General features: G+C 37.2%; 1 protein-coding gene across 2 annotated transcripts in view; it reads left to right on the forward strand.

Annotated features, from left to right (window-relative positions):
- Nucleotides 1-6,631: 6,631 nt before the first annotated feature.
- LOC306854312 (protein-tyrosine sulfotransferase 1-like) overlaps nucleotides 6,632-24,471 on the forward strand; it is a 53,773-nt gene continuing 35,933 nt past the window's right edge. For both annotated transcript variants that reach the window (XM_079392208.1, XM_079392209.1), the window contains exons 1-2: nucleotides 6,632-7,038; nucleotides 20,180-21,192. In XM_079392208.1, the coding sequence (XP_079248334.1) occupies nucleotides 20,360-21,192 (833 nt within the window). In that variant the 5' untranslated portion in view covers nucleotides 6,632-7,038; nucleotides 20,180-20,359. The remainder of the gene's footprint in view (nucleotides 7,039-20,179; nucleotides 21,193-24,471) is intronic.

Consider the following 24,471-nt stretch of genomic DNA (forward strand, 5'->3'; position numbering starts at 1 on the left):
AGTTTAATCAAACAATTGATGGTGAAATACAGAAAGCTGTGGAGTGGTTTAGTTTTTGTGGGTACCCTTGAGAATGAACAGACGAGATATCTGGGCCAAGCACTCCATCACCCTCCCCTTTGTCCCCCAATTTTCTGGATTTGGCAGAGCTTGAAGGCTTTTACCTAATCAAGCCAGACACTGTGTGACTGATTAAGAATTTGATTGCAGGAGAGGAGGACGAGGACAGAGAGCTCACGCATGCACATTCATCCAGACATCCATCTTTTGTCGCAGATATTACGTTGCACATCACAAATAACCAAAGTCTTTTGTATTCTTACTTTATACACAGTGTCCTTCCAAATAGTTCCAAATACTTTAAATTTCGTGGTTTCTTAAAACATGTGTTTCCAATAAAGTATTGATTCTAACCTGAAGCTAACTGTCTGCAGACACATGATCCTTTTCTCTCAGTGCTTCTTGGTAAATGAGAGCCAACCAGCTTCATTATTGCATCAAAACTTCTTTGGATACCTCAATAGGCAGCTGAATGGTTTTAATTCAGAACAAGGCTGTGTGCTTGTGTTTTTAACGTGTTCACTGGTATGACTGAGGATCTCTATGGCACTGTGGATTCCAAGCACTGCTGGTAAGATCAGACCTAACAGAAGAGCTGTGCGTGTATGATTCAACTTCTTAAGCCGCAGTCAGTGTTTTTGTTTCTCTGACAACAGTTAACACAGTAATTTAGATTTAATGGTCAAGTTGGACTTTTTAAGGATTATTTTGAGGTTCTGGAAATGCAGCTTTAAAGGATAGCAAAATATATAAGAACATTTTGCTAACGTTCCTATAAAGTTATTTCCGCTCTGAAGTTTTAAAACATCCAGTTTTTGAAGTTATTTATTTTTGGGTTATGCAAATTGTAAGGAACAATCCATTTAATCATTTTGCAGTCATTATGGGAACGTTACTCTTGAATGGAAACTTTGGGAGTTCACCCAAAAATTAAAACTCTGTCATCATTTACTTACTCTCAGCCAAATCTATTAAGACTTGATCTATGATAAACAAAACAAGATATATATATTTTTTTTGTTAAGTGTTTAAGTTTTATTTTGTGGAACAGTAGTACAAAAAAAGCAGCTGTACAAATTTAAAACCCACCCCTTGGTAGACTCAAAAAATAAATAATAAACACATTAATTAATATTAATAGGTAAACAAATAACAATAAAATAATTTTTACAAAGATTTTAGAAAAGAAGACAACATTAAAAGCTGAATTCCATGAATTTACAGTTTTCACGTTAGATCCATGTATACGAGAAGTAGAGAGTTCCATTGAGATAATTTCCAACAAATACACAGTCCAGGTTCTTCTGTCTATTGTGTGAGGAGGATTCCAACGGTTGACTAGCATTTTTTTTGATGCTGTGAGAGCAGCTAACAGTAAAGATCTTTGTTGGACGGACAAGATGAAGTTCCAAAAGTCATTCATGAAAAAATGGCGCGGAGTCAGATCTCAGTACCCAACAAATATGATAGGTCCTGTGAGAGCTGGGTCCAAAAAGGTGAGAGAGAGGGGCACTCCCCAAAAAAGATTTTAAAAATGTGCCTAAAACTCCTTGGGAACAGAGATTAAACTTAGGAGAAGACGACAGATTCATATAAAAACTTTTCATTGGAGTCAAGTAAACCCTATGCAGCAATTTCCAATGAATTATTTGGTGATTAGGGTTTTTAGAAGACAATTTAAACATACCCCATACCTGATCGGAAAATAAAACATGCACATCCTCAATAAGATCCTTAGCCCAAACAGTTGTAATAGATAAAGGTTTGTATGAATGCTCAAGAAGAAAGAGATAGATGACTGAAGCAGAGGAGGGGGATTCCAAGGCACCCCATATGCCCGTAGGGCCGATCTAATGCACAAATACATAAAAAAGGAGGTGCCTGGCAGATTATATTGAGTTTTAAGATTCTGGAAAGATTTTAAACCACTATCATCATATCTCCCAGAGTGTTTACTTTATTACGAGTCCATTGCGGACAATGAAATGGAGTACTGCCTGACAAAAGGTTATTATTGTGGAAAATAGGTGAATGCCTATGCCATTTTGTAACTAGTTGTGAACATCTTTCAACATCCCTCCATGTGGAGAGGAGATGGGTTACAATGGGACCAAACCGAGAATTACACTGCCTAAGCAGAACTCCCGAAAAAACAAGATGCTTCAATTTATACGGATAAACAATAGATTCCTCAATTGCTCTCCAAGACACAGAAGCGTCAGGATCAAACCAAACTGCTAAAGGGCGGAGGGAAAAGGCTTGAGCATACAGTCTAAAATTAGGGAAAGACAGACCTCCATATAATCTACATCATTGTAAGGTAGTCAGTTTAATACGAGGACATTTCCCATCCCATATATACCGTGAAACACATGCATCTAGTTTATTCCAGTAGCCAACCGGTGGAGCGAGAGGAATCATGCAAGAAAATAAATTAATACGTAGGAGAACATTAATTTTAATCACCGATATATGGGCCTGAAAAGAAGTAGGAAGACGAGACCAATTTTCCAAATCTGAGGATACTTTGGCTAGAATACCATTATAGTTTTTTAAAACGATTTCCTGCAGGGAAGGAGAAACATCTATCTCCAAGTACTTAAAGACTTGAACCAATGGAATAGATATAGAAAGGGACATGGAATACATTTTAAAATTGAGGGGAAGTAAACATGACTTACTCCAATTCATTTTAAACCCAGAGAGAGATCCAAAATGGTCAAATAAATTCAATACACGAGGAATAGAATGTGACGGCTTCTCCAAAAACAATAAGATATCATCAGCAAACAAAGAAATATGATGATGAGTATTCCATATATTTATGGGAGAAATAGTTTCAGATTGTCGGACCGCTTCAGCTAAGGGTTCCAAGGATAGGGCAAATAACAGAGGAGAAAGCAGACAACCCTGACGAGTACCTCGATGTATAAAGAATGGGTTAGAGCGAACAGCACCTGTGAGAACAGTGGCTGCTGGATTGGCATACAGAACTTTTATCATATTTATGAAACTCCATCCCAGACCCAGATGCTCTAGGTTGGACAGAAAAGATGCAAAAGAGTCAGGGTCAAAGATAAGGAACAGATATCGGCATCACGAACAGCTGAAGATAAAGAAGTAGAAATGCAAATATAGTCAATTTGCGAATAGGATTTATGAGTAGCTGAAAAGAAAGTGAAAGACTTAGCAGAAGGGTTTAATAAACGTCAACTATCCACCAACGAGGATGAGGTTACACTGCTGAAATTTGTCAGAACACAAAGCTTGAGAGTGTGATTCCTTTGGTCCAGATCTATTTAGAATATGCGACATTACAGAATTCATATCTGGAGCCAATACAATTTCAAAATCTGAAAACTTCAAGAGATAGGTTGACAAAACAGAGAAAAAAGTAGGGTCAGGAGTACAAGGGGGATAAACTGAGAGATATACAATATTCCTATTCTCCACTATTGTTTTTATATGTGTTATTCTACCATCTGTATCACAACCTTTATCTAAGATAGTAATATTTAAAGTCCTCCGGACCAATATTAAGACACCCTTGGTTTTAGTATCCAAAGATGAGTGAGATACCACTTCATAAAACTTATTACACCTGTGTATATCCTCCTCTTTCAAATGGGTTTCTTGAACTAACACTATATCAAACTTTCTCAAGAAATCCAGAAAACCTGTATGTTTGTGAGGGCCATTTAGCCCATTAATATTACAACTCAGAATATTAAGGTCAGTCATAGGTATCAAACAGAATTACTGCATAAGACAAAATACAAGTTTGAAAATAAAACCAGTTGAGTCTACCATTAAACCACCACCCACCCTCCCAGTTACCATTCAAAAAAACATAAACACATTCCCATGAACTATGGCAGATCAAACTAAGAACAAACCTTGATCTGCCAGCACCCCTTAATATGGTCCGTGGTGTCAACAAAACCCTGCACATTACTGTAGCACCAACATTTGGCCCCATAGTCACATATTGACTAGGTAGTATTGTTATTTAAAAAAAATAAAATAAAAAAATAAAGAAAAGATACAGAATGCAGCTAAAACAAATAAAATATCATAATCAGTAAGCAATACTGTATGCACAATTAACTATGCATTAAGAAGTGAACATTAAAGTGAACAGTGAAAGATACAGCCACGTCGGTATCTTTTCAAAAAGCCCATAGGGACGTCCTTTTCGGAACCTTCAGGCAATCCACCAGACGCAGATTGCTGCACCTATTGCGATCCTGTAAGTCCACAACCTGTTGCTCGAGCGCGGCTACTCGCCTATCGTGATCTGCAACAACTATCTTTTGTTCTCTCTGCTCCCCTGTAAGAAGATCCAGTTTAGATCATAGCGACTGAACAACTGACATGTGAGAAGTGAACTCGTTCCGCATCGCCGTCGGTTCTTAGAATGTCCTCAAAGTGTGTAACAGTGTTCACCATCTTGTCATCATATCGCTTAAATTCGGTGACTTGGATTTCTTCTTAATCGGAGAAGCCGACGGAGACAACTCCTGCTGTTTACGACTGCATGCTATAAGGTAAAGCACAACCAATGAATACAACTTAAAACAAAAGAGAAAAAATCAGCAAAAAGAGGCTCTACTCAAGTGCGACTAGGTTCATGAGCACGTCACGTGACTCCCAAAACAAGATATTTTAAAGAACGTTTTAAATGATTTACCCATACATTGATAGTTAATACACTTACTATCTTACTATACTTACTATACTACACTTACTATAATACACTAACACTTTCTTCAGTGTTGTCCTAAACAACACTGAAGAAAGAAAGTCATACAGGTTTAATACTTTAAAGTGTTTAAATTAATAAGTTATTCCTAAGGGGATGTCTACAGAAAAATAGAAATTGTATCACCATTTACTCATCTTCATGTTGCTCCATACCTGTTTCACTTTCTTTCTCCTGTGGAACATAAAAAGAGATATTCTGAAGAATGTTATGGTACAGTTCTCATTGACTTCCAGTGAATGGTCAAAAATAGAATGCACATCAATGGGAAAAGAAACTCTGATTACCAACAATCAAGAATCACTGCTTCTTGAATCACAATAAAAATCATTTAAAATTAACATAGAAATAATTTAATTAATTGAATAATAAATCATTTTAAACTCATCCCATAACTTAAAACTGGTAAAACTGTGGTTTTCTTTAATGCACAGTTTCATTCAGTCATTGCTGTATATGTTTAGGATGCAGTGAGTTTATGCAAGCAGCCACATGAAGCAAATTACACAGTGGCCATATAGGAAGAGTGCACACTCGGGGGTGCCTGTCCCACTGCAGATTTGAACAGGTCCATACGGCGACACTCCATGTTGCACCACACAGGCTGTGATTTCCTGCCATTCTCTCAGGACCCATCTGTTCCCACACTTTGGAGTGCTTTCTCAGCACCATCCATTCCTCTCTCCAGGGACATATTGTTAAAGATGCCATGTCTGACCCACCTGCTTGTTAGTCATTACATAATCGGTCATATTTTTGTCATCTTTCACAGATGATATTTGAATAGCCGGAGCTACAGACCAGGAAAAACGGCCCCCCAGAGGGAAATTGTATTTTTTTTTTTTATTGTCATCTCACTAAAATGTATGGTGAGAATTTTTCACAACCCCCTGAACTATGAGGAACTTCCTACTGAAATGAACATATGGAAAAATCAGAATTAACTCATAATTTAATCTCAATTTTAAAAGCCACAGTTCAAAGATCTGACCACAATAATGTTTTCGCTTTAAGGCAAAAGAGAAAAAGACTCCGTTCCGAAGTGCTGTCCATACTATTATAATATACAAATTTAAAACACTCTGTTGTAGCTATTTATTTTTCTACATGTTCTCAAAAAATATGTATTCAAGACAAAGGTGTGCTGAATAAATCCGTTATTTGAAGAATGTCAGATCACCTCCACATCTCCAGTGCGTTTGACCACAGCATTAGCAAGAAACATGAAACATGGGCTGAGAAACTATGGTGATGGGAGCTTTTAGGGCCTCAAAATATCTTGGTTCTGGAGCAGCTGAGTGCTCTGTGTTTGATGTTATGGTCTATTAGTGCAGTAAAGGCTGTCAAATTAAACTTATTCTGCATGATAGTGCATGCATTCCAACTCGGGATGTCGGAATTTCCAAATTTCTTCAAAAAGAATGTTACTTGAAGCCGGACTTCCTTGGAAACTTCAAGTTGTCATGTGCTCAGGGAGATCATATTTACTAATGAACATGAATTAATCAGATAAAATGCATTATGTGTCAAGATTTTAACATTCAGTTCAAACAAGTATTCGAAACGTGAAAATACTGAACATTTAATTCATTTGATTCTAAAATATATATTTTTTAATTATGCCCTTATTAATATAACTACAAATGATTTCAGTTGTTTAATATTTTACTTTGTTCATATCAGTGATATTTGTTCCAGAAGCCACAGTCATAGTTTCAGATGCGCTTTCCCTTTAAGAACCCTGTAAGACCACGGTGCTCTCCTGCAAAACACAACCAGAGAGGGAGGGGTATAGCCCCTGGACCAATCGGAGTGTTGCTATTAAAATTTTTCTTCAGACAGTGAACCAGTAATCGTGTTGCCTGTGTGAGATAAAAGCTTCACACGAAAGACCGTTTTCAGCTCAGTTACTTATATTTAAAAAATATATATATTTAAAATAATCGTCTAATGCGATTGCGCAACTTTACAATTCACCAAAATCAGGTCGTAGGCCTACTTGTTTGCGACAGTGCACTAAGAAAAACCTCTACGGGTATCTGGCATCCTAGTGAAGGTGACGCTCTTCGATGTGATACAGTTGTGGCGAGCGCAGCGTCAGTGTCGCATTTAAAGCGGTGCATGGAGCAGCTGAAGCGTCTGTGCGTTGGTCCTCGACTACAAAGAGTTCTTGTGTAACCCGCTCATCGTCTGTCGTGACGGATCTACCAAACCAGGTGCGTTTTTTTTTACACATAATCCAAAAGTGTTGCAGCGTTACAATGTTTTTGCATTACCGTCCGTTATAGCCGCATCTCAATCTACTTTCCGTCGGAAAAGCCAAAACAACCCTTTCCCTTGTTTTAGTCAACCTTAAGTTTTTGAGTCTTTAAAAAACCGCCTGGTATGTTTTAACTGGGGAAAAATTATGCGGACTTTGCACGTGCCAACGTTTGAATTGAGCAGTATAGGACTAGAGCAGAGCTGTCAGAGACATCAATCTGCTTTGTCTGTCAAACCCTGATGTGTGCATGTCAAATAAGATAAAGATTCAAATATAGAGTTAGAGACGACCTTTTAAGCACTATTACTATTCGTCCTGATTATATAAACAGGAATAATATGTTATTAATTGTATCAAAATTAAAATTATTCCTCGCAGAAGTAGATTTGATGATTGACAAGTGATTCTGTTTAGGTTTTTGTGAACAGAGTCCGTCTGTAGCCCCATGGCCTGGCAGTCACTTCAGCCAAATTCATAATTTATGGTCAGACAGTCTCTTGAGATTCAAAAGATTATTTTGGACAATAGAAATACCTTTCACTGAAATTAGGTTGTGCTTTGGCCAAGCATTAGTCCAATGGGAATGACCGCTGACTGATTTTCTTTTCTGATCTAAGAGAGACAGATGTGCACACTGTTAAATGTGATATATGGCACAGAGATTTGTGTGTGTATGCATATTCTTGATCGTTCCTCGGAGTTTTGGCTGACCCCTGAAGTTGTCTAGTCTCATAGACTTTGGAAAAGTTTAAGTTTCTGGTCAAACTCATGAAAATATATTAAATTTGATTATAATTTATTAATTGATTTTTTTTTCATCTATTTTTATATTTAGGTATTTATTTATTTCATTGGTATATTAGCTTCATTTTGAATTTAAGTTAGATTACTGTCATACTTAAACTGAAAATCTACTTTGACAGTCCTTTTTGCTAACATTTCTGCTGTAACACTAACTTCTCTTGTGGTTTGGTCTCACAAGAGCAACACTTGCGTATTGATCTGTCCTTGCATTTTGCGCAATCATGATTGTGTACAGAGACCTGAAATATGGACTTTCAACAAAGAACTTCCTATGGTGTTGTGTCTCTTCTTTAGAGTCTAAAACATGCATTAACTGCCTATGATGTGTCATGTTTTTAATCCTGATTAATATGTGTGGTTCTTTGCATGATCACTCAGGATTCTTCCAAAAGTAAAGATCGTTCTGATCTAGCCACTAGAAGGCAGTGGGGATTGAGATGTTTTTAACTCTTGTGATTGTCAGCCAATTCTGATGCTCAAGCACTATCATTTGTACCGAATGTGAACTATGGAGAAATTACTCTGGAGGTTTTATACTTGTGATCTGATTGATTTGCCACTTCAAATCAGTTTTTGCACTGCAACACCGCATTTTTGGCATCTTGGATGAAGCATCTGAATATTAGGCCCTTTGGTTCTCAAGTCCACATTGTCATAGATCAGTTTAGATGTGCTGCAAAATGTCTTCAATATCGCACGATTCATTCAAGTTCATTCAAGAACCTAAAAGCCTCTCTCAAAATGTAGAAAATTGCTGTCAAAATGTGGATGTACTAATATGAAGTAAAGCGATCTTAAAAGGGTTTTTACAGTAATGACTTGAGGTTGGAGGTCGCAAGAAATAAGACCATCACAGATTAGCAAGTGCCTTAATGCCACTCTTTATCCCAGTGTCTGTTTCAGCTTCGATTGAAGATTTAGATTTAGCCAATGGCCATCAGATGATTACTGTTTTAGTGAAACATTTTTGACATTGCTATATTTTATGGATGCACCCTTAAAATTCTGATATAATTTGATGTTACAGATGATGTTAAAATTCTATATAGTTTTGTGCAAGCAAAAATAATAGCAAATAAATTAAAAAATAAATTAAATTTAAATACTAGGCATTACAACAATATTAACTTATAGTAAGACATATTTAAAATAAAAATTCAGTGTTATTAAATTATTAGTGTTTTTAAAGATTAGCATGAGTGATAGTTCTTTCTTCTTTTGAACATATAAGATATTTTGAAGAATATGGGTAACCAAACCATTGCTGGTTCCCATTGACTTCCATAATATGGATAAAATACTATGGAAGTCAATGGGGACCAGAAACGGTCATTTTTAGGTAAACTATCCCTTTAAGTGAGGGAAAAAGTAATCAAAATTAGAATACCAGCCAAGAAATAAAAAAAAAACTTAATATTAACTGAATTATATTCCAAATACGGATACACTGTGCAACCCTAACTCTATTTATTAAGGTTACCTAAAAGCTTTTCTCAATGCAACTGCAACGGTTGCATTGAGCTTTGACAGGTGAGATGGGTAGATAGTGGGTGCATGTGCGTGATTGTTAAGGAACGGTTGACACGTGACCTGAACACTCCTTTTGTGTCTTTTGTAATTGTTCAGAAATGCCATCATCACACGCCTGTCAAATTCAGGAATGATTGCATGGTTCTGCTCACGAAGCGCTTTCTACATCAAATGTTCCCATTCTCTCCTCTCCTTTTGAATAGAAGCCCTCATATCTAAAATGAAAAGTATCTTGCTCATTTTGTCTGTTGCTCATTCACCAGTGCTGGATTTCATTTTCTGAGGTATCTTTTCTGAAGGGTTTTGTTCAAGTGGTCCAGATTGAAGCTCCTTTGGAAGGAAGGATCAGTGTTATATGAAAGGGAAGATTACGGAGTTTGATCTTTTCCCATGTCTGAATTGTTAGACTTTCTTTTTCTGTGTTAGTCTAAGAGACGCATTTCCTGTGATACCCAAGTAACCCATATATAATTTTCTTAGGCTTTTTAAACATCCAGTCTTTGGTTTTAAAGCCTTCATGAAACAGAAATTGTGATTTCAGGTCAGAAACACCTTTTTGAACAAATTACCTTCTTGGAAAAAGTAGGGAAGAAGTTCTTTGTCCAAATGGGTATTGATTGAATTGTAGTTGTTTTTTTTTAATGCTGCAATCTCACGTAAGTGACAGTTTGTCCCGCCCTTGCGCTGGTAAACACATCATCTGAGAAGAGAAGAGATGTTGTAGCAAGAGAGAGGGGACGTTATTTTGATAAAAGATTATGAGGGCACATTAATTAAAATTATGTGCATGGATAAATCATTTGTAATAAATACAGCAGTGTTCCATAAAAAATAAGAGTTGTAAATTTAGATTTTATGGTGATTTTAAAATGAGAGAAAAAAAAAAAAGGGGATGCACTGATATTAAAATTGTGGGCAATACCGATAAGCTTGTAATTATTTTCATGTTACGGATGAAAATGATAAATAAAATAAAACTAAAATACTAAAAACTTACAATTAAATAAAATGTATTAAATTAATTTAAATCTCTAATATAAGTGATATAGACCATGGTTCAAAAGTTTGGGGTTAGTAAGATATTTATTTATTTTTATTGTTTTGATTGAAGTTTCTTATGTTCACCAAGGCTACATTTATTTGATCAAACATACAGTAAAACAGTTGTGAAACATTATTACAATTTAAAGCCTGTCTGTTTTCTGTTTTAATATAGGCTATTCTTATTCTTATTCCTGTGATGGCAAAGCTGAATTTTCAGCAGTGTGATCCTTTAGAAATTTTTCTAATATCCTGATTTTCTTTTTACTGTATCAGTGTTGAAAACAATTGTCGTTTAATATTTTTTGTGAAAACAGTAATAGATTTTTTTCAGAATATTTTTGGAAGAACTTGGGCTAGTGATGTACATCAGTAAGGAGTAACCAAGGCAAGAATGAACCAAAAGCAATGATGCATTCTTCATTCCAGAAAATAAAGAAGAGTGAGAAACCCTTCATGCCTTGTTAAAGAAACGCTTCTCAGGCTCTTCTTCTTATTAAGTGATGCTGTGGTCTGGTTTCAGCTCAGACCAGTGGAGGATTCCCAAACAGATCAATGTCAAATCCAGACGAGGATATCCGTAACAGAAGTGTGGAAGCTCGATTAATTTCATACCAACACCTTCTTGATTTCTCATTCACGAATGTGAAACGCGAGACCAAACATCGCTTAACCACAATAGTAAATCAGCTAAGAGGTTGTTCCTCGCTGGAGTGGAGAGATTTACATCCAATTGATGCTGGCTTTTAAATGTCTGTTAATGACTGAGTAAACATCCATGCCTTCCATTTGTTCAGTCTTTTCTATCTGATCAGTAATGTAGCCTTCTCATTAGCTTTACAAGTCTGAACATCCCACTCAGCTTTGTGTGAGATCCGTTTCTCCTCTGTGGAATAAACTGGAGTGGGTTTCTAGCATATGAACGTTTTATAAGTGAGCTTGAACTTAAAGCAGACAGGGAAGAGGATGAAACCGTGACTCATTGTGCGACACATTTCAGGGAAGATGTTCCTGAACAACATGGCTTCCTCCTGTGGAGAGCCTCATCCATTACACTGAGAATTCTGGGTGTGGAATTTCTGTTTACCATCTGTCAGCACTAACAGCCTGCAGCCAAGAAATCCATCACGAGCGAGGCTCCTCTCCATCAAAGTAACTCTGCGCAGACCTTGAAAGAGAGCTTTAAGTTCCTTGCACTTATCAGAGGCGGCTGATGTTCATAGGATGTCATGGTTTAATGAGGGCGACTCTGACGTTTATGTGAGTGTATGATTAATGCTGTAAGATAGACGTCACCGATAACATCAACATTGATTTCAGTGTTTGCTTGTCACAGCAGTTTTATTTCTGTGAGTGATACAGAAGGAAAGATAGTCAGTGGTTTATAGATGATGAATGACGTTAAGAATTTGAAATATATTAACGGTTAAGTTGGTATGCCTGGTTAAAAAAAAAAATATTTTGCATCATGTCATGCATTTAGGACAGGTTAATTGTTAGCTTAAATTTCCATCACATATTGCTGCTAAACGCAAAGCGTCATTTGTGATGTTGTGGAAATGATGTTGTTGTGGAAATGTTGAATTACTTTCAAATAAAATGACAAATGTTTCATTAGAAACTTAATGTATTTTAACATTGGTACTTTAGTTGAACCAACTGAAAATTTTGAGTGCTGCAAGTCGGCATAAAATTGAGTTCTGACGTCCAAAAACTTTTACAGTGCTGATTCTCACCTTTTTGCAATCCACTGCACTGTTTTTTCTAGATTGTCGTTTTTAACTGTGCGCTTAGCACTTTTGCAGCATCTTGCGAATTACACTAAATAAAATTTAAACTAAAAATTAGTTTCTATACCAATTCATTAGGGGTGGTCAGTCTTCCCAAAATATCACATCACAAACTTATAATGTAAAATCATGATCCACGATCTGAATCGCGATCTTCCAAATTTTGAAATATACTAGCCTACTGAGAATATCCAGACCGGAACAAGCCTATGACTTTCCTATTTGCATACTTTTATTTGACAAATATATCTATATTTATATACCAACTTCATCTAACTGCAATAAAGACAGTAAACATTGTGCCAGAGTGGCGGGAATCAGAAAGTATGACTTCAGTGCTGCATTTTCAACTCCTTCCTCGACCTCAAACAGGAAATCTCGCCGACTGGTATTCGGTAAATTGTTTGAGATGCCAGACGCCTCGCCTTGAATAAGGATGACAGTAGACAGAGGCAGTCATCCTCTAACCATATTTTTGGCAGATGTACAAGCGTCTGGGTGAACTCCATGCTGGTAGTGATAGCGCTTTCCTGTGCTGGCAGAAGTAAGAATACCCTGCTTCGCGTCAGAATGGAAGTTGTGTGACGTCATGTGAAAAGGGCCTATTCCTGCCGGACCTGAGACTCGAACTTGCGACCTTCGGATTACAAGTCCGACTCTCTTACCCTTAGGCCACGATTGCCCCCTTTTATTTCGGGACCACAAGAACAATCATTAAAATGTTGTATTATTAAACATATTCTGTTGCCATCCAGTTCAAGTGTCACAGTGCTAAAAGCACAGCAGATTGAAAGGTGTTTCACATCAGCTGTTACTCTATAGTGCAATGGTTGGCAACAAGCGGTTGTGGCCCAAAAGTGGCCCGCCAGCAATAATATCTGGCCCACGCCCGTACCCAGATTATTTTGATAGTGGCTGGTTCTGAAATAGATCTGTCATGACCGCAACAGTTACTCACAATCAGAGTATGTGAGCGGAGCGGAGCGTGAGTGGAGCGGTGTGATTTTGAATGAAGCGAGGAGCGGATTTTTTATGAGGACCTATTATGCCCCTTTTTACAAGATGTAAAATAAGTCTCTGATGTCCCCAGAGCGTATATGTGAAGTTTAAGCTCAATATACCCCACAGATATAAAACGCGCTGATTTGAGTGTGTTGCTTTAAATTCAAATGAGCTGTTGCTCCCGGAGAAGAGGGCGGAGCTTCAAGAGCTCCAGCTCATGCATTAGCAGTGCTAGCCTTTGCAAATAAACATTCCTCTATTAATACAAGCCTGTTATCTTTACAGAAAACTACTCGGTTTCAAAGTCAGTCATCTGATGATATTGTGCATAATAAATTCACGTTTATGAATTACACAGACGGGGAGCACGGTGGGATAAAAATAACAACATTGCTGTCTCATGCTATCACAAACTTTATAAGTCCCACTTCTGATTATGAGCTCGACAACTGCAAACGATCGACTCCCTTCCTTTCATACGCAACAGCGTCAGTGAAAACACTCATAGCTTTAGCAATTAGCCTTACAGAGTGCCAAGCAGCTCTTTCAGAAAGGCAATTTGGAAAACAAACACATGATACTTACTTTGCAGCTGACGAAGCGTTGGTATTAATTTCTAAACATATAGGGGACTTTATATGTATATATCAGTCTTTTTTCCCCCCTCAAAACTGGACTTTAACTCGCAATTCTGACTTTATAACTCGCAATTGCAAGTTTATATCTTACAAATTCTGAGAAAAAAGTCAGAATTGCGAGTTTTTATATCTTACAATTCTGTGGGAAAAAAAGTCAGAATTGTGAGAAGTCGCAATAACCTTTTTTAAAAAAAATTTATTCAGTAGCGGAAACGGGCTTCCATAGAACTGTGATATTTCAGACATAATAAAATACTTCAGATGCGGAGCGGTGTTTCTGATCTCAGTGGGCGCGGAGTGGAGTGATTATTAAATGCTTGGAGCGCGGAGGGGAAATTGTTGACGCTCCACTCCGCTCACATACTCTGATCGGACACCGCTTTTTGTTAATGACTGTTGCAGGATTTTACACAGAGTAACCACTCACTACCAGTTACAAAATACACTGGAACAGTCAGTCACAGGCAATTCTGGTTGCATTTTTCATCAATTAATATCTTAAATTATCCTTTGACTATGCTCTGGCCCGCCATCTAGTGGTGAAATTAGTTTGTTTTTTTTGTATGTGTTTAAGCAGCACAGTGGAGCTCTGTATTGGCCAATCAGGATCCAGGACGGGAACTATCCGTTTTATAAGGGAAACCACAGTCTTGGTGATCAATATTTGTTCCCTGCCACCTTAGTAGATTCCCTAATGCCAATCTGTCTGCGTGCATAAGTGTCTGCGTGTAAGTATTTCAGTCCCTCAGTGTTGGAGATTCTCATCATATGATGTAAGGTAATGCAATATTGGCCCTTTTTAATTCTTGACGTAATGAATAATGGTGATCGCACATAATCTCCTTTATGTGGACAGAGATGAAGAGCTGTGTCAATTAAGGGTCACTTTACCATCACCAGCATCCTGGAATAAATTCCCAGAAGTACCAGGCTCAGGTGTCTCAAGAAACTTTATTGGCTGGGTTCCCAGGTGGGTCATTGTGGGTAACCTCCTTCGAATGGCTTGAGAGGGTCTTGTGGGACTGTTCTGAGCCAAATGGCTTAATGCCTCCACACACCTTTTGTTCCTTTGCCGAAATCTGTAAGTAATGTAATGAACACTACAGGTGACCTTGTTTAAAATATTAGTCTTTGGAATATTGATATTAGCTATTGGAGGCCATTTTTGTATTTGACAGATTTTAGGTTTAGCAGTTAAAAGAGCTTGAATTAAAAAAAAGCAAAACAACAATTGCAGCTTATTGACAAGATCAATTTTGCGCTAAAGGCCAATGTTTCACTACCACTTGGAAGTTACCAAAGCAGTGCCAAGACACAATTGGAGCTTGTTAAGACCTACATGATGTGGCCAAACAAAAACTTTGATAAATATTATGATATTGGTTTGAAATGCCATTATACTGTAAACATATTGTATCAGCTAAGATATCAAGAGTAGGAAGGTTATAATTTTCAGTTGAATTTATTTACTTATTTATAATGATTTACTTTAATGTTGATATTTAATAATTTTTTTTATGCTTCAACTTAAAGGTGCAATAGGAGATCTCGGAAAATGCTAACTTTGCCTGATAGCACTGAAAGCGAACTTCCCACCCTCCCTGCAATCGCCGTCCAAAGCCACGCCCCCTGAACGCACATACGCTCAAAGAGCAGAATACCAGAGACAACATTAAATTACTACAATAGGCTACATCAACGGTTTCCAATTACAGTCCTCACGCCCTCCCCACTCTGCACATTTCATATGTATATCTTATCACGTCTGACGGTTGTTCTGTTCGACCGTAAGTCATAAGTGCCCTGCGAAGTGGACATCACCAGATATTTCGCCATGATTCCAGTTCAAAGCAAGCGTCTATGTTCCATACAAAGGGCATTAAAGTGTATGAGACATGAATTTAAATTGTATTTATTTATTTATAGAGGTATATTATGGCACAGTCACACTTTACACTTCTCTAGTAAGTTTCGTCTGTGTGTGAAGACGCACAGCGTAAATGTTCCGAAGTGAAATAAACTTAAACGGATTTCCCCTTCTCAGGGAGTGGGGAGCAATGGACACTGTGTAGGGAACATGTCAATCAGAACACAGTTCATGCACGTAGCTCTCTTCTAACGAGCTGGTTATCTGAACCGAGTGTGTTAACTAAGCGAGACATGCAAAATATGCAGAGCGGGGGGCGCGAGGACTGGAATTGGGAATCGCTGGGCTACAACATGTCATTCACCGGTGAGAGAACTTTATAGCACGGTTAGTAAAAGTACTACAACACCAGGAAGGAAGATTGGGTTATTGTATCAAACAGGGTGTGCAGAGGTATGCAAACACATATGCTGACAGGCAGATAGGAAAGCCAATTAAAACGCTCGGACCGAGCGTTTTGATTGGACGAACATTTCTTGGTCCTACACCTTCCACAGAATGTATAAATAAAGATAAATATATTTAGACCACTTAACTTAATGATTGCTATCAGGATGTGAGGAGACTTTCAACCAGAATAACAAAAAATGTTTCTGAAGACAATCACCTATTGCACCTTTAAACTTATTTCAGTTATTCCAATTTTTTTATTGTACCTTTTTTTTTTTTTTTTTCTTTTTTTTTTACTCAAATATTAAACATTTTTCAACTTTATTTTAATTTGCAATTAAATGTTTTTAATAGTTTTAATTTTAGCTTTAGGTAATTATACTAATAAAAACTCCCATAACCTGCTCCCATAACCAATATTAAAATGTTGCAATATTTTGTCTAAATAAAGAAAGAATATGCTAAATAATTAAAAATGAACCATTGTATTTATATATATATATATATATATATATATATATATATATATATATATAATTTTATCCTATCTATCCATATAAATAATGTTTTATATTATTATTATTATTATCATTATATAATTTATTTAAAAAAATACAGTATTGACTGAAAAAATATATTTGTGTATTTTATTGTGCATCCCTAATGCTAAAGCAACCACCTAGCTTATCAACTGCTTAGCAACATATTCAGAACACCTTAGTAACCAAATGGCAGTGGCTCACAAGACCAGGCACAGGCAGATTTCTTGAAATGTACTTGAAGTATAAAAATAAAGTTAACATCACGATCTCCAGGGATTCTCCCTTGCCGTTTCTCCTCTACTAGTGTGTTTAAGCGCTGTGCTGACACAGGCCAACATGTGCTACACTGATCGGCACTTTGGTCAGAGAATAGCACAGGAAAACCTTGTAACAAACCCAATGTGTCAGAGCCAGAACAGTGTGGTCAAGTTTTATGCTTGCTACTTGTGTTGAGTTGGCCACCCACTCCTTAAGGTTGTGTAGCACACTGTGCAAATTAAAGACTGCAAGGTCATACATTTTGTAGCTGCTGGAGATGTGATCTCTGTACATTTAGAGTGGGAGGAAACATGAGTCAATCTTAAGATATCCGACCAGATCTGTCTCTTATTTCAGACTACTATATCTCGCAAGTGTCACTCTCCAAAATCCAATTGTGCTTATCGTCCAATATGTTGAAGTCTGATACTTTTTTGTCCTTGCTATCTATATATATATATATATAACTTTTTTATTTATTAGATTTTTTTTTTTTGTTGAACAGGGTAGCTAGTAGTATTCGTTTATATTTTTTGCAGTGCAATTTCTAAAAAATACAATTAAAATGCAATTCATATACACAATTAATCGACTAAATCTATTCTACGATGAGCTTGTCTTTCATTTTTGTTTTTAATTAATTATAATATTTTTGGGTATCATGGTGATGTCCTGATATCTTAAAGAAGAGTGTGGTAGTTTTTTTTTTTTTTACCAAAAAGTGCTTTTATTATTTGAAAAACCAAATCTGAGTACACTCATCTGACTGTGCATCAAGGTCAATTTATTAATTTAAATTTAAAATATTTAATACATTAAAATTTGACCTTTTCATGACAACTATAGTTGTCATTTGGTCTGACTCCCCAAAAAAACACAAGTTTATTAAATAATAATTTGTTTAAAAAATACTATAAAAGTATAAAAAACAAAATACTTTAAATACTGTAAATACTACTGTAAATACCTAATTTGCAATCATGTGTGTTCAAGGTGTAAAGAAAATATATTTTTATGTTTTACTTGATGGTAAAATAAAATCAATAAATTGAAACCTTTATTGAAAAGTGCTTTATTATTTGAAAAAAAACAAACAGATGAGTAGACTCATCTGACTGTGCATATTGGTCAATATATTCATTTTAATTTAAAATATATTTAATAAATTAAAATTTATATACAATTTATATGAAGTAAACTAATTTGACCTTTTCATGACAAGACAACTTAGTTGTCATTTGGTGTGACTCCCCAAAACCATACAAATATTTATTAAATTATTTAACTTAAAAATACTTATAATGCTATAAAAATACCTAAACATACTATAAAAAATACCTTAAACACAAAATTATTAATGGATGTGTGCAATCATACAGTGTTTACAGAAAGTATTCAGACCCCCTTAAATTTTTCACTCTTTGTTATATTGCAGCCATTTGCTAAAATCATTTAGGTTAATTTTTTTTCCTCAATGTACACACAGCACCCCATATTGACAGAAAAACACAGAATTGTTGACATTTTTGCAGATTTATTAAAAAAGAAAAACTGAAATATCACATGGTCCTAAGTATTCAGACCCTTTGCTCAGTATTTAGTAGAAGCACCCTTTTGATCTAATACAGCCATGAGTCTTTTTGGGAAAGATGCAACAAGTTTTTCACACCTGGATTTGGGGATCCTCTGCCATTCCTCCTTGCAGATCCTCTCCAGTTCTGTCAGGTTGGATGGTAAACGTTGGTGGACAGCCATTTTTAGGTCTCTCCAGAGATGCTCAATTGGGTTTAAGTCAGGGCTCTGGCTGGGCCATTCAAGAACAGTCACGGAGTTGTTGTGAAGCCACTCCTTCGTTATTTTAGCTGTGTGCTTAGGGTCATTGTCTTGTTGGAAGGTAAACCTTCGGCCCAGTCTGAGGTCCTGAGCACTCTGGAGAAGGTTTTCGTCCAGGATATCCCTGTACTTGGCCGCATTCATCTTTCCCTCGATTGCAACCAGTCGTCCTGTCCCTGCAGCTGAAAAACACCCCCACAGCATGATGCTGCAACCACCATGCTTCACTGTTGGGACTGTATTGGACAGGTGATGAGCAGTGCCTGGTTTTCTCCACACATACTGCTTAGAATTAAGGCCAAAAAGTTCTATCTTGGTCTCATCAGACTAGAGAATCTGATTTCTCACCATCTTGGAGTCCTTCAGGTGTTTTTTTGTGTCTTGCACTGAGGCCATAAAGCCCCGACTGGTGGAGGGCTGCAGTGATGGTTCACTTTCTCCCATCTCCCGACTGGATCTCTGGAGCTCAGCCACAGTGATCTTTGGGTTCTTCTTTACCTCTCTCACCAAGGCTCTTCTCCCCCGATAGCTCAGTTTGGCCGGACGGCCAGCTCTAAGAAGGGTTCTGATCGTCCCAAACGTCATCCATTTAAGGATTATGGAGGCCACTGTGCTCTTAGGAACCTTAAGTGCAGCAGAATTTTTTTTGTAACCTTGGCCAGATCTGTGCCTTGCCACAATTCTGTCTCTGAGCTCTTCAGGCAGTTCCTTTGACCTCATGATTCTCATTTGCTCTGACATGCACTGTGAGCTGTAAGGTCTTATATAGACAGGTGTGTGGCTTTCCTAATCAAGTCCAGTCAGTATAATCAAACACAGCTGGACTCAAATGAAGGTGTAGAACCATCTCAAGGATGATCAGAAGAAATGGACAGCACCTGAGTTAAATATATGAGTGTCACAGCAAAGGGTCTGAATACCTAGGACCATGTGATATTTCAGTTTTTCTTTTTTAATAAATCTGCAAAAATGTCAACAATTCTGTGTTTTTCTGTCAATATGGGGTGCTGTGTGTACATTAATGAGGGAAAAAAAAAATAACCTTAAATGATTTTAGCAAATGGCTGCAATATAACAAAGAGTGAAAAATTTAAGGGGGTCTGAATACTTTCCGTACCCATGTATGTGCTCAAGGTGTAAGGAAATCATATTTTTATGTTTTACTGGTTACGCTACATACTTGAACATGTTGAAAACCATTTTTTTTAAACCCCATGAAACCCACATAAATACAAAGAGCTCATTTCAATAAAAATTCATTACCTTTATAAACGGACACTCTTATTATTTGTCATTGACCCTCACATGCTGTAATCATATCTGTTCTGTTGTGTTTCAGGCCTGATGGATTCAGGTACTCGACGAGAGCTGCGTACAGCAGATCCCAGCCTCCACTCGCTCCGTCACGGCCAGTCCTGAGTATTGGGCGTTCACCACAACCTCACCTTCCCTTTTTCTGCTTCTTCCCCGTCTCACTCCACCCCTGGCTCCTCAACCGGGCCTCCAGCTTGCCCTCGAGATGATCGGCAAGCTGAAGCAGAACTTACTGGTGGCCTGCCTGGTCATCAGCTCCGTCACGGTCTTCTACCTGGGTCGGCACGCCATGGAGTGCCACCACCGGATAGAGGAGCGCAGCCAGCCGGTGGTGAGTAGCCTGCGCACCACCCTGCGCACGGGCCAGAACCTCAGTACCCCCTTCATCTACAATAAAGACATGCCTCTTATATTTATCGGTGGCGTCCCTCGCAGCGGCACCACTCTTATGCGGGCCATGCTGGATGCTCATCCTGATGTGCGCTGTGGAGAAGAAACCCGTGTCATCCCTCGCATTCTGGCCATGAAGCAGATGTGGAGCCGCTCCGGCCGGGAGAAAATGCGGCTAGACGAAGCTGGAGTTACAGACGAGGTCCTGGACTCAGCCATGCAGGCTTTCCTTCTGGAAATCATCGTAAAACACGGGGAACCGGCCAACCACCTGTGTAATAAAGACCCATTTGCTCTTAAATCACTCACTTATCTGGCTAAGATCTTTCCTCACGCTAAGTTCATCCTCATGATCCGTGACGGCAGGGCCTCCGTCCACTCCATGATCTCCCGTAAAGTCACCATCGCTGGGTTTGACTTGAACAGCTATCGGGACTGCCTGACAAAGTGGAACCGGGCCATAGAGACAATGTACACTCAGTGTCTGGAGGCAGCGGACAAGTGTCTGCCAGTGCACTACGAACAGCTCGTCCTGCACCCGGAAAAGTGGATGAGAACGCTTCTGAAATTCCTGAACATTCCTTGGAATGATGCAGTCCTGCACCACGAGGATCTCATTGGGAAAGCAGGGGGCGTTTCGCTCTCCAAGTAAGTGCTGTTGACTTGTGGACTAGTTTAATTTGTGTTGGGTCAGGGGCCTCCTCTCTGATTTAAACAATAAGCTATAATTGTTTTCTTGTTAAAGACAAAGCAGGATTTTGAGCACTGCATTCTGGCATGAGTATCTTTGTGAGGTTTATGAGCCATCTGGATTATTTAAGCTCGGTTCAGTTATCTTATCTAGTTAATGTCACCAGCCATTTGTGTCACACAGGCTATGTTTGGCATACTAGGGTAATGCTTGCGGCCTACTGCTTAATATATTCTTTTTCCAAAAATAGCATGTGAAACTGCATGTGTAATGACGTTTTGAACAGACGTATGCTACATTGCTTTCACAAGACTTGCATATTTTAAAAATACAGATATTTAGCTTTTTTATAAATAAATATGTAAATATTATATACTAATACTTATTAATAATAACTAATAACAAGTTATTAATAATAATTATTTATATTGTAATGCATTTAGTTTGATCTATAAAATAAACAAATATGATTCACATTACTTGTTACAAAAAAATATAACTGTAGACTACATTGCTGTCACATAACTTGTCAATTTTATTCAGTGTTAATATTTATTATTATTTTAATTTGTATAATTTCAGTTGTAGTTTTAGGTCAGTTCAATCTTGTTTTGTGTTTTTTGTATTTAATTGTTGTTTGTATTAATTTCTATTTTAGTTTTAGTAATTTTAGTATTTCAATTAAATCTTATTTCAGGGAATTTATTTAAGGCGATATTTCATAATTTTGTTTTAAGTTTAACTCATTTATTTTATTTTAGCCTTTCAGTTTAATTATATTTTAGAACATAGGTACAAATATATGGAATTTTTTGTAAATAATTATATATTTTAGAATGTATAAGTAATTTGTGTAAAATATTCTAATTTTAGTATTCTGAAGAAACGATTAGGAAAAAATCTATTAAATATTGTGATTTGATTAATCTGTTTATTCATCACAGCGGTAAAAGCATTAGATGAGGCATTAGATCACCTGGTTATTCCATGCATGCAGAAAGTTGCATACTGTGGATTGTATACGTACTGTATACTGCAGAAATAGACTAGTCTGGTAGTGTGCTATTCCAAACATAAACAACACTTTGTGTTCATTTATGTGCAGATGTGTGTGGGTGTTTCTCTCTCTGTCAGACTATAACTGTACATGTGCTAAAATTCTCACTGACCAGTGATAAATTATTTTCAATTCTGGCTGAAAACAACTTCAAAAATCCCTCGTGTGCAGTTGAGTACACGTTCTGTTTGACCACAGTGTGTTGTGTTGCAGCTTCTAGGGCATGTTCATGAATCTAATGAGTTTTCTGCACAGTTCATCCCCTGAATAGAACAAATGAAGGGTGTAGATCACCAGCAACATTCCTGCAGCAGTAAAACATGTTGTTACATGTTGGAACGTGAGTCCTGATGTGTTTTTTCCAATAGGACGAATTTATGTATAATGAAAAGAAAATCTATAATGTCTTTGTTTGTTAAAATCAGGTCTTCTTTTTTTTTTTTTTTTGTAAATGCAACCTTGTTTTGTCAAACGCTTCTCAGAGGTAAATCGTTTCTGCACTTCAGGGAGTACATATTACATATTCAAGAACAAAACAAGGTTAATTACAGTTTCATTAATCACTCCAGAAAAATCCTAACTTCAAAGTTTTGGTCATATGGTGTGGAAGGCGTATAAGATACACATGGCCTGCAGAAGTCATTGAAATCTCGAAAGCACAAAGGGTCACTGCCATTAACACATCAATCAGTTGAGCCCCTTTATGTCCCACAAAGAAATTTGGCTTCTGTCTGGTGTCCATTTTTAGAAATAAAAAGCTTATGGTCAGAGAGGGCTCACACATTTTTTTTCTTATTTGGATGCTGTAGCATATTTCTTTCCCTTCTTTGTTCTCAAAGCATCTGTGGTCTGTGTTTCATCTGTGGTCAGTCAGATATCTGTGAGCTGGGTGAACTGCATACGTATTCTGACCTTCCTAGATATCCATCCTCTCTTTTTTTTCATTTTCAGTCCTTATTACTTCCTTTAGATGAGAGCTGGACAATATAACAACAGTTTTATTTTTTTTAACAATATTTGATACAGGTTGTTGTTGGTTTTTAATATACAATATTTGCAGTATTAAAGGATTATTCAAAATGCAAAGTTACTGTAGTTACAAAATTGTTCATACAAGAAGTAAAATACAGTGTCAAACTTTTTTCACTATACAATGGCATTCAATCATTATTTTTGCTGTATGCTATAGTTATAAACTGTAATATTTACCTGTAAATGTTTTGTTAGCAAATAAAATGTTAGCACTAAGTGATGCTGCATACAAATATATGAAGAAAAAAAATTAAAGTTGAAAGATTAAATAGGGTTTGGCTATATATTAAAACATTATATCAAAATCTACACTATATTTGATGCAGTATATACTGTATGACTCAGCCCTACTTTAGATAAGACAGCACAGAGTTTAGAACTCGTTGGGTCATTGTATCTTCACTGCATTTTCTTAAGAAGGTACCTCTGTGGGCGGAGCTAATGAGTTACAAGCACATAAGCGTGGATCGCAAAAAAAACACAGACATTTGATGCTGTTTCACTTACTATCTCGAGTTCTTAATCATGACCAGGATCCTTTATAGCTGGGACCACTCCATCTTTCAGTATCGAACGATGTGCAAATCCAGCGTCGAACTGGGCCTTGTTTATAAAACTTTTGTCAACAAACACAGTTGTGAATCTCCATTGCTGCCCCGAAAAACAAACTGCATCCACTGTTCACATAACGCTGGGTTCTTTTGGGAAGCTGAACAAGGTTGTCTTTCTCTCACAACCAAAAACGCACTTCTTTAGAGACATTCTTCCCGAGCGAGTCCCGTGCGTCCCGTAACAGTGTAAATAACTCTGAATGCATGAAACAGCATTGTACCCCCCCCCCCCCCTTTAAGTTTATTTTTATTGTAATCTAAATCACGACTACAAAGCAGACTAAATCAAGTTATTTGAGGTCTTGTGTCTTAAGCAGGGATTGAGATTTGAGCATTTAGCGTGTTATTGGTGGCTGCGGTTTTTACACTCTGTGTCCACTCCTTTGAACATTTGTGGAAAGCTAAAGTGCACACAGTTCAAAGGCAGCGTTTTATAGAATAGAATAGAGTGCTGTCAATAAAAGTGCTTCTTCATATGGTCTGCTGTGGTCAGGAAAGGGATGAGTTAAAAACACCTCAGCTGCCTGCTGAACACT

This window comes from Barbus barbus (assembly GCF_936440315.1).
Source record: "Barbus barbus genome assembly, chromosome: 34".
NCBI classification, from domain to species: Eukaryota; Metazoa; Chordata; class Actinopteri; order Cypriniformes; family Cyprinidae; genus Barbus; species Barbus barbus.